General features: G+C 41.0%; 1 protein-coding gene across 1 annotated transcript in view; it reads right to left on the reverse strand.

Moving 5' to 3' along the window:
* LOC132109500 (glypican-3) overlaps nt 1–14885 on the reverse strand; it is a 129344-nt gene extending 114459 nt beyond the window's left edge. Inside the window, exons 1-2 of the mRNA XM_059515617.1 lie at nt 14266–14885; nt 4440–4601 (exon numbers count right to left, since the gene is read on the reverse strand). Coding sequence (XP_059371600.1) covers nt 4440–4601; nt 14266–14422 — 319 coding nt within the window. The 5' untranslated portion in view covers nt 14423–14885. The remainder of the gene's footprint in view (nt 1–4439; nt 4602–14265) is intronic.
* Nucleotides 14886–16237: the final 1352 nt, after the last annotated feature.

Here is a 16237-nt window from a genome sequence, read left to right on the forward strand (position 1 = left end):
CTTGAGCAAAGCCGTTTTTTTATATTACTGGAAAAACAACAGCCTACAGGCCTTTCCATACTGACTCATAACACTTGCTCACGTGGAAGAAAATGGACGGTGCTCTACAGATCACATAATTCAGTGGACAATTAATAGAAATGTTATTCTGTATAAAGAACATGTGAGAATAAATCTGTTCTCAAATACCAACGATAACAAGAACTCAGCATCCACTCTCCTCTCTTCTCTTATCCGGAATAATCTTCTTCTGTATTTGTTTACACTGGTTTTCGAAACAGTGCCACCACTGTTGCCTTTTTGTGCAACAACAACTGCTCCGGTCACATGATCCTAGCTCAAATCTTATTGGACGGCCCGTGTTTTTGCTTTGAGAATCTGAAAAGAATCGTTGGACTGGTGCGAAAAATTTTTTTTAATCCATTGATCTCCTCCCGGGCTCTTCGCCGCCTAAGGGTCGTTTATATTCCCTTTCAGGTCCTGAGAGAGAGGCCATGGACAAGTACATACGTGAGTCACTTCAGGCTGGGCTCATCCGCCATTCCTCCTCTCCCGCTGGTGCAGGGTTTTTCTTTGTTCAGAAGAAGGACGGCTCCCTGCGGCCTTGTATTGATTACAGAGGTTTGAATGACATTACTATCAAGAACAGGTACCCCCTACCTTTAATGTCTTCTGCTTTTGAATTATTACAGGGAGCTCGGGTCTTCACCAAGTTAGACCTGCGCAACGCCTACCACTTGGTGCGCATTCGGGAGGGGGATGAGTGGAAGACGGCATTTAACACCCCTTCGGGACACTACGAGTACTTGGTTCTTCCGTTTGGTCTGACCAATGCTCCAGCCGTTTTCCAGGGACTCGTCAACAGCGTGTTGGGTGACATGATTACTCAATTTGTCTTTGTGTATTTAGATGATATTTTTATTTTTTTCTTCTTCTCTCCAATTACACACCCAGCATGTCAGACGGGTTCTCCAGCGGTTACTAGAGAACCAGTTGTTTGTCAAGGCGGAGAAGTGCGAATTCCACGCTGAGTCTGTTACGTTCCTTGGCCATATTATTTCTACGGGGGGGATCAAGCCTGATCCCGCTAAGATTGAAGCTGTTGCCCAGTGGCCGGTCCCTGACTCCCGGAAGGCTCTGCAGCGTTTCCTGGGTTTTGCCAACTTCTACCGGCGTTACATCCGGAATTTTGGTCAAATCGCTGCACCGCTGACAGCCTTAACCTCCACTAAGGTGTCCTTCAGGTGGAACCGGGAAGCGCAGGTAGCCTTTGACATTTTAAAGTCCCGTTTTGTCTCTGCACCTGTTCTGATGGTTCCAGATCCGGAGGCCCAGTTCATTGTCGAGGTTGATGCTTCGGACGTTGGGGTTGGCGCAGTTCTATCTCAGCGTTCCCTCCATGATGGGAAGGTTCATCCTTGTGCTTTCTTCTCTCGTCGTCTCAGCCCTGCAGAACGTAACTATGACATCGGCAACAGAGAGCTGCTGGCGGTACGATTGGCCTTGGGTGAGTGGCGTCATTGGTTGGAAGGGTCAGCGCAGCCCTTCTTGGTCTGGACGGATCACAAGAACCTTGAATACATCTGTTCGGCCAAGAGGCTGAGCTCGCGTCAGGCCCGCTGGGCGCTCTTCTTTGCCAGATTCAACTTCACCCTCTCGTACCGGCCGGGATCTAAGAACACCAAACCTGATGCCCTCTCTCGCCTGTTCGGTGCTCCGGGGGGGGAGTTTGCGGCCGAGGCCATCCTTCCTGAGGGGGTGGTGGTCGGGGCTCTTTCGTGGGGTATCGAGCAGCGAGTTGAGGAGGCCGGTCGAGGGGTGCAGGTGCCGGGAGAGTGCTCGGCGGGCAGGTTGCCGGTGCCGGCTGCGCTGCGCTCTGAGGTCCTTGAGTGGGGTCACTCATCCAGGTTAGTCTGCCATCCAGGTATTCGGAGAACGTTGTCTGCCATCCGACAGCGTTTTTGGTGGCCTACTATGGCCGCAGATGTTAGACAGTTTGTGTTGGCCTGCCCCACATTTGCCCAAAGTAAGCCTGTCAATCGCCCTCCTGATGGTCTACTGCATCCTCTCCCTATCCCTTCCCGTCCTTGGTCACACATTGCCCTTGATTTCGTCTCTGGGCTTCCTCCGTCGAAGGGAAACACTGTAGTTCTCACGGTGGTGGATCGCTTTTCCAAAGCGGTTCATTTTATTCCCCTGTCCAAGCTACCCTCCGCCCGGGAGACCGCCCAACTGGTGGTGGATCACGTCTTCCGTCTCCACGGGTTACCAGTGGATGTGGTTTCTGATAGGGGTCCCCAGTTCGTCTCCCGGTTCTGGAGGGAGTTTTGTAGACAGATTGGGGCCTCTGCAAGTCTGTCATCTGGTTTTCATCCTCAGACCAATGGGCAGTGTGAGTGGGCCAACCAGGATCTAGGAAGAATGCTCCGCTGTCTAGCATCCAACAGTCCGAGTTCCTGGTGTCAGCAGCTCTCCTGGGCAGAATACGCCCATAACACCCTCCCTGCGGCCGCGTCAGGTATGTCCCCTTTTGAGTGTGCTGTTGGTTATAATCCACCTCTGTTCCCATCACAGGAACCCGACGCAGCGGTTCCATCCGCCCTGGCTTTCGTCCAGCGCTGCCGTCGCACCTGGGAGAGAGTCAAGAGGATTTTGGTCCAAACCTCTGACAGAACCAAGGCTGCAGCTGATCGTCGCCGGTCCTCTCCTCCTACCTATGTGTGTGGTCAACGGGTTTGGCTCTCTACCAAGGATCTGCCTCTCCGGGTGCCTTCTCGTAAGCTGGCACCCAGATTCATTGGGCCTTTCCGCATCACCAAGGTGGTTAGTCCGGTGGCGATCAGGCTCAAGCTCCCTCCTACTCTTGGTCGGGTTCACCCGGTGTTTCATGTTTCCAGGGTCAAGCCTGTGTTCTCTCCCCCCCTTAATCCTGCTTGCAGTCGCCCCACCCCCCCACCCCCTCGTCTTGTGGATGGATCTCCTACCTATACGGTTAAGAGATTACTCGATGAGCGGCGCCGCGGCAGGGGGTTCCAGTATCTTGTGGATTGGGAGGGGTATGGTCCAGAGGAGAGGTGTTGGGCTCCGTCCCGGGACATTCTGGACCGCTCGTTGATTGAGGACTTCCGGCGACATCGAGGTAGGCCCCTTCCTAGAGCGCCAGGTGACGCTCCTGGGAGTGGGGGTACTGTCGGGTCTCGGGGCTAATCACATGTCTTTTTGGTGTGGGTGTGTGTGTGTTGGGATGGTTTGACAGCTCACCGCGTCTGCCTGTTTGTGTTTTCCCTGCCTCCCTTGTTTCCCCGTTGTTAACCTTGATTACTTGCCACCTGTTCTCTATGTCCTTCTAATTTTTTCCCCTTTATTATTCCCTGTGTTTCTCTGTCTATTGTCAGACTGTTGTTATTCATACCAATAGCTTCGATCATCTAGCAGCTCTTTGAACTCACCTTGTCGTGACTTGTCCTCAGGCTCCAGTGTGTTTAGTTGATTCCTCTGCCCTTGTTCTTACAAGCCTTGAGCTCCTAGTAGCTTCCAGCTGTTCATCCCTCCGGTCCGGCAGTTATACGTACTTCTGTGAAACGTGACTCATCTGCTACTCATCCTGTCACTGCGAGTGAAACCTGTGAAACGTGACTCATCTGCTACTCATCCTGTCACTGTGAGTGTAATCTGTGAACCGTGACTCTTCTCCTCTGTTTCGAATAAAGCCTTGAGTTTACCCGCATCTGAATCCAGCCTGCTTTCCCCTGACAATGTCATGCCTTTGCAATCAATATAAGCCTATGACGCCTGATTAATGAGGAACCAAAAGGATCGAATTGTTGACACAAACACTTCACTGTTAACTAAATGTCCACTTGTAAAACCAGTCACAACTGACTCCACAAACACTTATCTTTTATATGCTTTAACTTCTATATCTGACATAATAGACTAATCAGCCTTGAACATACATTTTTTGATCTTGTATCGTAGAATATGACTAGCAAGAATCAGAAAAAAAAAACGCAAAAATGCATAGCCATCCGAATGTGCCATCGCATTTACTGTTGTTCTGCAAAATATTGAAGACAAATTTTCATTAGGAATCCATGTGACCAGGAATTCTTTGTGTTTTGACGAAAATTTTTCACATTTCACAACTAATTAATCCCTGCATTAACCAACAAAAAGTTGCTTGGTTTGCAAGTGACCTCTGTGGGAGCTTCACACATTGGACACTATTGACAGTGAACCTTTTTGGCCCATAAAATGTCATACTGTGACCGCACCTTTGTCAGTTGATCTGAAAACACTGGTTCTCATTCATGAATTGTGATGAGAATAAATTTGTTCATAACTTCATAAATACAAAAATGTAATAAAACTCAAATTTCTCTAAGTTTCATGAATCAGTCCCAGTGTATATTTTTAATTGCGTTGTTGCGTAAACTCACCTTGAAAGAGGGCGGCATTCTGAATGATGAGAACTTTGAGCTGAGCGCTGGTGGCCTGGAGACTGGACTCCATATTCTGTTTGGCAATGAGCAAGTAGCGCTCTTCCATTTTGCGAGAACAGCAGGTCAGGCCTTTCGGCTGGCACACCTGCAGATCTGAGCCTGAAGAACAGGAGAGAGACATAACATTTGTTACAACCATTGCAATAAACAAGTAAACAGACCGCGGCACTTAATAAATTCCCTCTGAAAGTGTGTTTGCTTTATGAGTCAAGCTTCAGAGAGAGCTTGAGAAACCGTTTTATAGAGCACATTGTTTGCTTTACCTATTCAGATCTCAAAGACAACAAAAGGAATACCTGCTACTTAACTCAAACATGATATTTAATTTCTATGCATTGCATTTCATCCGGCCAACTGATTAGCAGAGAACAAACACTCATTAAAGGAAAACAAGACAATCAGGGAGAACGTTTCGGTAAAGACGGACCCCAGGAGACTACTACTATGCAAAATCTATCCACATAAAGTCTGAAGTAGTGCAACTTCCCATGTGGATTGGATGAAAGAGACACGGATGAACAGAAAAAACAGTCAACACATTGACAGGAAGGTCTTGTTGAAGTGAATGAAGAGGTGACGGGTGATTTGTTGACATCCGTTATACTAGAATCGAGGTTTGAAGGTTATCTATCAAAGAGGCATAATTGGATTTGCTGGGAGAGAAAAGCCTATTGAGAAATACGCACTCTGGATGAAGGAACTTCAGTTCGTGGCTCACATATGAATAATAATCTAAAAATGGTCATGCCTAGTGGGGAGAGAAACAATACTGAATCTACTGAATCAAACATCAAGGATACAGAAAATAAAAATGACCAATGCCTGATTAAGTTCCCCATGTGTTACATTTGATAGCCAAGAGGTGGATGCAGAAAAACAACAACAAAATTGCACACAATCGACTTACAGGGGTTCATTTTCACATTAATTTATTTATCAGCTCTTTTCACAAATAAGCATAAAACATCAAATCTCCTCACATTTTAAATGTTACTTTGTGAACTGCAAATGCTTTCCTTCTGAAGTAGGGGGAAAAAAACAACACACAATACTCACGCCTCATATTGCAGAACTCCCAACACTGAAAAACACATATAAAGGGTTGTTTTGGGCAGAGTGCATTGTGGGATTCCACTGCATTCAGGTCAAACAGACCTCTCTGCATGCGAACCAGGACTAGGAAACAGCTGCTGTGAAAATCAGTAGGATTATTGCAAATGTTTTCCCCGAGGGCCGCGGATCCACATTTGGAAATGTGGCCAATTATCTTGCAATTACACATGCAAAAATTCTCAGCCCTTTCAGATTTTCATTTCCATTATTATTTTGAAAGGGCATCCTACATGCAACTTTGTTCTCAGTCACTTTGCCTCTCTGTCATCTCATGCATCTCTGAGCAGCGCTGTTAAACTGGAGCCAAATGAAGTGTGTGAGTGTGTGTATGTCAGCTACCTGAGGGGGTGGAGGTGGCACTAGGTTGATTGATAGTGCTGTAAACAAACTTCAGAGGAGTCCCAATGCTCCAGTTCACACAGACATAGAAGATGATGATGGGGTAGGAGAAAAGGAGGGCATAGCACAATCTGGGCAGAGACGAAAGTGTCACTCCTCTGTTTAAGAGAGGCTTTTTGCTGCATTTTGGAATACTGTCATAACTATTGTAGAGCGTTCGACTAAAAGGGATGGGATGAAAATAAAACAGGATAAACATTCACAGTCTGATGCTCTCAGATAGCAAATTTCCTCATAGAGGAGACCTCAAGAACATGTTCCCCAATGAACAGCAACAGACAGAACTGAAAATGGAACATGGAAAAGGAACAACTTACTTGCGTTCAGATTCAATCAGGTTTGGTCTTTGCTGGGCTTAATCAGAACAGAAAAAACGGTTCAGTTTAAAAAAAAAGAGAGATCCAAATGATTTTTTGAGTCATTGAGTTTTATAAATGGTTTTAAAATTGACAATATTCTTCCAATAGGATTCCAAAATGTTCCCTCCATTGTTGTTCAGAGCGACAAATACAGGCCTAAAAATGGATTGTTCACACAAAAAAAGAGAATTCTGTCATCATTAACTCATCCTCTTAAGATATTAAAGTGTGTGTTTCCAGATGGGGGGTCAAACAACACCAATAACTTTTCATTTTTCATAATATCCTATTTTTTCTCCCACAGAAAAAATAAAAACAAACAGGTTTGGAACGGCATGAACATGAACAAAAAAAAAAAAAAAACTAAAACATGACTAAAAAAAGTTTTTGGGTCAGTATCCCTTTAAGGCTTAAGTAAGTGTAGTGATAGTTGTTCATATGATAATAGTTAATACACATTATGACATTCTGTCAGTGGTATTCTATAAAAAATAAAGGACTGAATGAAATATATCACCAAATGTTTTGTTCTTTGTTTTTACATATTTACTATGAAAATGATCCAAGCACTTTGCAACAGAATTGTTTCTGCTTTCCTAATATTTCCTTCTCAAATTGAAAAGAATCGTTAATGGAACTGGTAGGATTCAGAACCAGAATCATTCGATTCCTTTCGATTCTTATACTGAAAGACTGAATAAATGATCTGAAATTTTCAATCCTTGCCATGTTCATCATCGAAGACAAGAAAACAAATCCAACAAGAAGTCCTAAAAACATACTCTACAAGTTTGTTGATTGAAATAACTTAATAGACCATGAAAGAGATTAAAATGCAGGAGATTTAAGTGCTGCCAAATTTTAAATCCCATATGAAAATGTGAAGACAAAATGTCAAAGAAATCGCCTTGGGGGAAAGGAAAAAATGCTGATCTGCTAAGCACACAGCACCTGTTAGGAATGGGTTAATAAACCCATTAACATCACATGCCATCAAATACCAACAACAGCAAGAAAAACCCAACACTTTTTGATCTGCACCCATACGGATATGAAACAATGTGCAGACGGCACTTTTCATATGCACACTGACAGGCTTAATATCCAAAATCAATACTTGTAAAAGACCGGCGACAGATACGATCGTGCTAATTTCAGATTCCAAAGGCAAATTTATTAAGCTGTCAATAGCCTAACGAGTGGAGGGGCGGGGGGAGAGCTGGCAGAAGGGAACAGGTATGAAACGAGAAAGAATTCAGACAGATTTAGTAATTATCTTCAGCAAAACAGACAATTTTATCGGCACGTCTGCTGTTCGCAGATGATAAATGTACTTTATTAGAGAAGTTGCGAGCTGTCAGGGAAAAGTGAAGGACTTTACAAGAGGGAGATTGCTCCCAGCAGAGAAGCATAAACAAATATTACATCAAAGTCTCTAACTAAAGACTGCTCATAAATACGACTGATTAGATAGTTTGTCTTCTGAAAACAGAACAGAAAACATTTGTTCGAAAAGAAACTGTGACTGACCAAACAGACGTCATTTGTTTGACTTGTTCTAGCAGCAGTTTTCAACTCATACTGCCAGCATAAAACAGCTAGATTTACATTTTATAATAGCTTTTATTAAGGGGTCAATGCCAAATAAGAGTGTCCTGAATAAATAACAATTAAAACCTAAAAAATCTAGTTCAAAGCAAATGTAATACATATTTTCCAAAGTTTGAATCTATACATCTTAATCATATTTTAAAATAAGTATCTTTCATAAATACCATAAATAATATATTCATAAATATCAGCAAGTTTTTCGGGAGGTTATATCATAAGACCTTTTCAAACCTGAACTAACCAGGTAAAATTCTATGATATTTTATAAGTTTAAGTTTTATTATTAAGTTTTATTTACCTTTTTCTAATACATAATAGACTAATGTAACTTGCAAACATTCAGTGAGAGAAACAATCAAGCTACTTATTAATGTTTTTATTGAAGATTTTTAATCATCATGATATCAGGGCAGTCGTATCACACTGATATTTGACTATATATATCCTTTATATCCTAATTTTCCTCTGGACTCTGACTGAAAAACATGGGTTGAGCCTCTACATAGATACAACCTCTTCCATATTCATTGTCCACTGCGTCAAGACACTCACTTTCTTCCTTATCGCCTAAAATTTCTAGAAACTCCTAAATTCCCCTTCTCTCCTGCAGCCTCTCCCAAAGGCCTCAGGCATGTGAGTATCCCTGTCGGAGCCCAGATGAAAAAGACGGCTCTGACAGAGACGTGGTGAGCGCTGTGTACACATTTCAGCCTCACGCTCCTCCTTAACAAGCCTGAAGACACAGAGCGCAGCCAGATGCATGCATAAGCGTGATCTTAAGAAGCATTTATAAAGCTATCAGCATGCAAGTTTAATGGGGGCTGTGGGGAAAACATGCTGTGTTAAAATACAGAAAATGTTAAAAGGATGTTTTTAGAAGCTTGAATTACAGAGCAACGACACAGGAATTATGACGTTTCTTTCTAGACTGGCTTCAAAGACATCAATACGTGTGCACAATTAAAAGAAGTGAAAAGTCAAGGGGCTGATGAAAGTATACGAAGTATATGATTATGAATCAGGCTTCTCTGCCAGGGAGGCAGGAGAGTTAATGGACTAAAGCAAAGCCTTCTGTCGTCTTACAGTGCCACTGGAAGTATGTAATGAAAGAAAGTACCTCAGACTTCCACAGAATGGAGCACACAAGGGTGAGATTCAGTTCGGGAGAGATAAAGTAAATAACAGCACAACAAAAGCCCGCAGCCCGCACAAGCACGCTGTGTAGCTCTGTTTCAATCAGCCCCGGAAAATCCAAGATATGTGGTTTAAATAGAAAGTCTGACCACAGTCATAAGTAGAAACTTTCATGGCTTGTGGGCATGTGATCCCTCACCTTCAACTTTAAATGGACTACCAGAGACATTGACCTAAGCCATTATCTCATAATTACAGAAACTGTGTGGGCATTTATCAAAATATGAAGGTACTTCACTGCCCAAGGCACTGTCTACGGCCCCTTGACACTATACTAAAGTCTCTTAAGGACTTCACATATTGCTACGAAATTTTTTTAGAACCTTTCAAGCATTAAATATGTGAATATATAAAGTATATGAAGAGATCACTGCATGAGAAAATGAATATGTACATTAAAAATACAGTATTGTTATATAATAATAATAATGCTTCAATTATTCTACATAAAAATAATATGATGCATACCAAAAATAAAATGTTAAATAATATAGAAAAATATTATTGTAATGAAAAGTATTGTAAATTATTATAATGTAATAATTCATTTAAACATAAATACATTTATGTAGAGGAAATAAAATATGTTTTATAACAAATTTATTTACATTATTTTAAAGTAGTAATATGTACCTTTAAGGTACTAATATGTGAATAAATAATAATAACATTATTATTATTCATATGAGTAATGTTTTTAACGCTCATGTTTAGAAATGCAGCTATAAATTAACTGAACACCGATTAACAATTTTTCTATTATAAAATACTTCTTCAAATCTCACATAAGTAATCCATTTGTACATTGATTTCCCCCCAAAAGTGCAAATACAGTGGTAACTTCAAAACATTTGAGCATCCAGACACAGGCTCAGCCGATTGCAACTATCCGCTTGACCATCCACTGGCAGACGTAGCTTCCCTATTTACTATTCTGTTTGATGAAATAAGACGGCATGCTTAGCGAGGTAGTTTATAATTTCTATGAGGACTTGCTTTTGATAAATGGAATAACAATACTGTCTGCACTGAGAGGATCTTGCCTTTGATGGGGTGAACAAGTGTCTCTGAAATGCATTCTGCCATTAAACAAGCGGCACAGAAGCCCCTTAACAGCCTCTAACACGAGCTCTTGAGGGAGGTCAGTGGCACTTCATTAGCTGGATCTCATTCGTGAGTACCAATGGACTGGAATACAGCTTCCTCTCATCTCATGTTGATCAGAGAGAGACTGCTGCGAGATGGACCCTGACTTCACTTTGTACTCAACCCTCCAAACCCCTCATTACTCAGACGCTCTCTTCAGTGAAACCAAAGCAACGATACAGAACTATGAGTTTAACAACGGTCATCCTTATTTGAGCACTCATTATCTAATAAAATATTTGCAGGGGACGCCACATCAAAACGTCAGATTGATGTAACGACTGTACGTGCGAGCCAGAGTAAAGGTGCCTTTGAGACTACAAAGACAGTCAGCTGTCTATTGTGCTTTGACATTCAGCTCTTCCTCACGGGACGAGGAGGCCAGGATGAGCAAGAGAGACATCAACAATAAAAAAATGGAAAAGATGTGCCAGTAGAGAAAGGGAGAACCTCTCATTGGCTTTTTTGGTCTTGTGGCCCCCTGGCATTACATGCGGTATGATTAGAATTCAGTTCAATCTTCCTGCGGGCTGCATGTCTCGGCTTGGCCTCCTTGTATTCCAATGTAGATACATCAGTCATCACATCCTCTCTTCTCTCTAATGTTGGTCTATCAGTCTCTCTCTCTCCATCTCTCCATCCCACACACAGAAACCAGTAGAGAGCACATTTGGCAGCTGAACAGAAACACAGCGGCTGCATCTATCACAAATCAACCCAAATATCACCACCGAGTTTACTGGGGTCACAGGGCAGCAGATGCAGCTGCCTGTTGCGTGGTTCAGAAAAAGGGGTCTCTGAAGGTGAACGCCGCATCTAACACGAGAAACAGACCAAGAGAAATACACGTTTCTGTTCGCAGGAACTCAGAACATTAGATGCGATACAAATCAAGCAAAGCATTAAATCTGCAAGCAGGCCGGTTGAGAGAGTAAAACTCTCGGTGGAATAAATAAAATCACTAGAAGGTGACAGCAACACTATACGGCCCAAAGTCGTTCCCATTTCCAATTAACATTAAGGTTGTCTACATTCATTTGCTACTTCAAGGCCAGCGACGTGCACTGGGTTCGAAATAGATGCTCCATTTGAAGGAAACTGGACGGCTCTTTTTGCAAAAACGAGGCTTAACAAAATCATCTCAAACTGTCATTAGATTTTTTTAATTATGATGTTATGTAGTGAATGCACTCATATAAACAGGGACATTATACATCTTTAAAATGGAAAAGATATTAAGTTCACTTTATGAATTTGTTGATCTGTTATGGCATTTTTCTAAACAAGTATGGCTCTTATGATGCATTTGGCCAACACATAAATCAATACCAAATAAGGGGGGCAAACAATTAACCTCACATTCTTTCACAGTCTGACATAATACAAGGACACCCAATTAAGGTTTCTGGCTACATATGCTGGAGTTGAGTGGTATCAAATGAATAAAGCCAAAGGCTTCGCCGCACCACTAATTACTGCACCAGGCATAAAGTCCAGAGCCTGGTGCCCTGGGATTATCAGGACTCTACACCGCCTGCGGCACACTTCCGAAAGAAAAAAACTCACAGTTAGTCCTTTCTCTGAAGAGCAATGGTCAGGTTTAAAAAAACTAGGGCTTCAAAAAGGCTTTTATTGCAGAATTGTACCCATCAGGACATGAAGTACCATACCAGCTACTGAAGAGGAGCACAACCAACCCAAAATGCTTTTGAAGAAATTCATATGAAAACTGCAGTTTCATATCTTATGCATGCAATCCGGTAAGTTTTCATAGTAACTGACAGTAGCACCTTTAATTTAAAGTACCAGTGGATGCAGGTTCTTGCAGTCCAGCAAGATATGCAATGCAATCACTCTGTTACTTTTCTTAAACTCTGATAAAGGTTAAAATGTGTTAATATTCCTCTGAGAAGGCAAATGACTGAGAATATCACTCTGTTCTTTGTCCTTAACCCAATTGCAATCCATTTAAATTGCAAATTCGAACTCTGCAAAAACGAACAGCACCTCTGACTAAATGGAACTGGGAAGGTCACTTTATATCTCCTGAAAGCAGCTGAACCATAAGGGATTGCTCGGGTTTTACAATCATTCACCTACAAGTCATTTCACATGGTGTTAGAAAGACTCATAATGGCTCAAATTATTCAAATTAAGTAAACATATACATATCTATTCAAATGTTTTTTTTTTTACAGAAAACTACTTGTTTTCAATCTTTTTCAATTTTAAAATGCAAAACTTGTAATGTTAATTAACCTAAGTGCAAAAATGAATGACTGGAATAGTGATGTAAGTTTATCTAGAGTTATTTTTGAAGCAATTGCTACCACTAGGGAAAAAATGAAGAAACTGGCACATAAAGCAGCTTAACAACAAAATGCAGTCACTGGGGAAAAGCAAGATCCTTTTCAGCAGATTTTTTGTTATGAGGGCCAAACAAACTGTCCATGTTTCTACCCCACTTCTCTCCAGCCTCCAGTTGAGGCAGAATTAAAGCTTCAAGCAGCTAAGGGGAGAAGTCAAGTAGAGAGCCAGCCATCCATCCTGTCATTCATCTCAACACATCTATCTCTTCAGCTCTCCGCCGGGAAATGTAGCAACCTCAATAAACAGACTAACACAATTCGCCTTCTCCAGCATGAAGTAATTCACACTAGTTATGGCTAAGAGAAATACATTTACAGCTCTCCTCGGGCTACTTCTGCAGCCTCCGCTCAGAGCTGAAGATGACAATCCAGTCAGGACACTTATTTCATCTTCAACCTACTGATAGAGCTTCACATCATGGAGAGGGTGAAAATAATATCTCATGAAATGAGCCACAGGAAATGCACACATAAAAAAGAAAAAAAAGGAATTGTATGGCAAGTCATTTTAACATTTGGTCTTTAAAAATAACTACTTTGTATTTTTGTTACTAGTATTTTGTAAGCCAATAGTTACTATCATTTTCAATTTCACTACAGTAATACTTCAGTTTAGTACAAGTGACTATTTAACCTATTCATTTGCTTCTATAATCACTTTTCCAATACAGTAACTACTTGATTTTACTGGTAGCAAATGTTTTAAAATGAATTCTATGGGGATTTGTGGTTTAGATATAAACTAGTCCCTTTAAAGTAGAAGGCTATTTATTTTGCTTGTTCTTGGCACTTCTTCCTATCTCAATCTGAACGAACTGAATAGATGCTAGTATCCATACTACTGTTAACAACATAGATATGTCTCATATACATCAATCTAGTATGTACTATTAAAGATGGAATATATACCAGTCCAAGGTGACAGCCAGCATGGATAGCCTAGCTATTGAATTCGTAAACAAAATGCGCAATCTGTTAACAGTAAAAGTTACTATCTAGCAGCAAACGTATAATTTTGTGAAATAAGTGAAACTGGGAGAATAGGATATGTTAATCAAAGTTTTATTACTTGATTTAAAACTGCATCCTAGTAACAAAACTAGTTACTAAATAAAAGTGAAATCGGCAGGTCATAAGTTCTTAATTTCATTATGACAGGTTTCTCAATACTAAAGGTTTCTCAGCTGTAACCGACTACTACAGAACAGCTATTATGTACAACTGGAATATGGCTCAGTCTTATATTAATGCACATGTGAAAAGATTCTTAAATCTAGGCTACTTTAAACTATGCGAAAAGCTGTTCCGTGGGAAATATCAATAACAAAATCATTCAGACTAGCGCACTGTATTTCAGTAGGCTACATAAATCCACTCAATATATAAAAAAAAGACAATAACTAAATAAAAACAACACACAGATACAGTATAGCATTTCAGTATTAAGTCAAGCTCAGAAATATTAGTACAAGTCTAATTAAACAGCAGGTAAAACTTTTGGATAGTGTTTTAAAAGCTTTGTGGACAAAGATTTGACATAGAAAGATCTAAGATCTGAATAGCTCGGTTTACCTGAGACTGGCGTTTCTGGGGTCCATTTCATCCCCGGGTACAAAAACTGGAAAGACGAGCGCACTTCGCGACAGTCCAGCACCTGACTGCTCGGCCGAGAGAACGAGAGCATCAGGACGCACAGAATCAGTGCCCCGTTCAACTTCAGCCCAGGCATTATGAGTCCAAATGCGCTGGAGTGAAGAAATATAATGCGCAAAAAGGCTTCCTTGTGATAGATTTGATTACAAGCGCAAATGAAGAGAGCAGGAACGATCTGCGTTGCTTGAAGTGAGCAGAAAGCGATGTGCTGGACTCAGCGGCAGCATCACTGAAGTGAGTGTGAGGAGAGTCCTGAGGAGCTCTTCATCTCCAGCTCATTAACAGACACAAACTTCATGCTCACAAATCAAGGTCATATTTCCATGCGGGACTGCGCGATTTACACATGACTCTTGCATTATGTAAATGAACCGGTTACCGAAGAATCTCGCTTGGGGTATTGAACTCTTTCGTTGATGTTAAAGTTATGATTATGAAGGCAGGAGGCGTGTTGTGAATCCCTTGCACTGCCACGGTCATGCGCACAGAGACCAATATCAACTCTACATAAAATTCAAATCGACTTTTTCTCTACCAGATCTCAATCACGTCTTCTGCTAATTGTCTGAAAAAATGAAATGTGGTAATATAAGCAGGGGATAGATCCCCGGCAATGCCTGTTATTTTAAATTTTAAAATTCATTAAATATCCAGAGCAAACAACCAACACAATGTCACATTTCTAGCTATCTGCTGCCATCTGGTGCTGGTAAGGGTTATTGCAACGTCATGGCACTAATAAATCTCTTAAATCAATTTGATTCTAAGAGGGGCGAGGTAGAATAAATATCCACATTTTATTGAGAATGAAAACAATTTAAATAAGCAGTATACACACTCAAAACTGAAAAAAAAACCCTGCATGTAATTTTACAGCAGGATTTCAGATGAACGATTTTTGCCACTATTAAAATTGCAGAGTCATCCACCCGAAAACAGCAAGATATATATTTGTATGAAAAGCATAAACAAATAAAACAACTACATTTTATTCATAATTTTCATCTCACAATATTAAAGTGCTGCCTTTTATCAAAACAGAAATCCATGCATCATACATTTTTGCTCTTTTGATATCTTGTGTCTGAGAATTATGGCAGTGAAAGAAAAAAGAAAGAAAAGTTGCATGCAACTGCATGTATTTGTAACAATTGGAAATCATCTTTGTAGAAGAAGTATGTCCCTGGTGCAGCGAGTTTTGCATGGATTTGCACAGCATGTTGTAATAAGGCTGGATGCAATCCTGCAAAACTCACCATGCATAACAGGGCTTTTCCATAAGCAGCAGCAGCATCTAGCACAGCTCCAGAGAGACAGACAGAAGGCGACTGGCAATACTTGAAGTGCAAACACTGCAGTAGATTCACTGGCACTACTTGCACTGTGAGCACTTTGGAACTGCCAAGACAAACTCAGATCATAGAAAAAATAGATATTGTGCAGTTTGATTAACAGAATAATATTGGCAACAGTAGAGCATGTAAACAAATCAAAACACAAATGAACTTGTGTCTTGCTTCCATGTGCTGAATATACAGCTCCTCCTGCCAAAAGGAGCATCTAGCGCAGTAGATACTATACTACTTCACTAACTACACAAGATGCACCTTAACAGGAAGGCCATATTTAAAACGTTACATCTGGGTGCGTTCTGGTCCTTAGTTTCAGGGAAATTCTTCATTAATCTTCAACACGCCTAGAAGAGGGGAACAAGACAAACAATCAACAATCTTATAATTATGCATCTATTCTTTAATTAAAACATCTGGCTTATTTAAATAATCAATTCATTAAAATACCCAGCAACAAAACAAAGGTTTACAAATCACTGTAAAAGGTTTACACCCATTTAGTAAGTTAAAATAATTTCTAACCTTTCTGCTTGTTTTTA

This window comes from Carassius carassius, chromosome 29 (assembly GCF_963082965.1).
Source record: "Carassius carassius chromosome 29, fCarCar2.1, whole genome shotgun sequence".
Classification (NCBI taxonomy): Eukaryota; Metazoa; Chordata; class Actinopteri; order Cypriniformes; family Cyprinidae; genus Carassius; species Carassius carassius.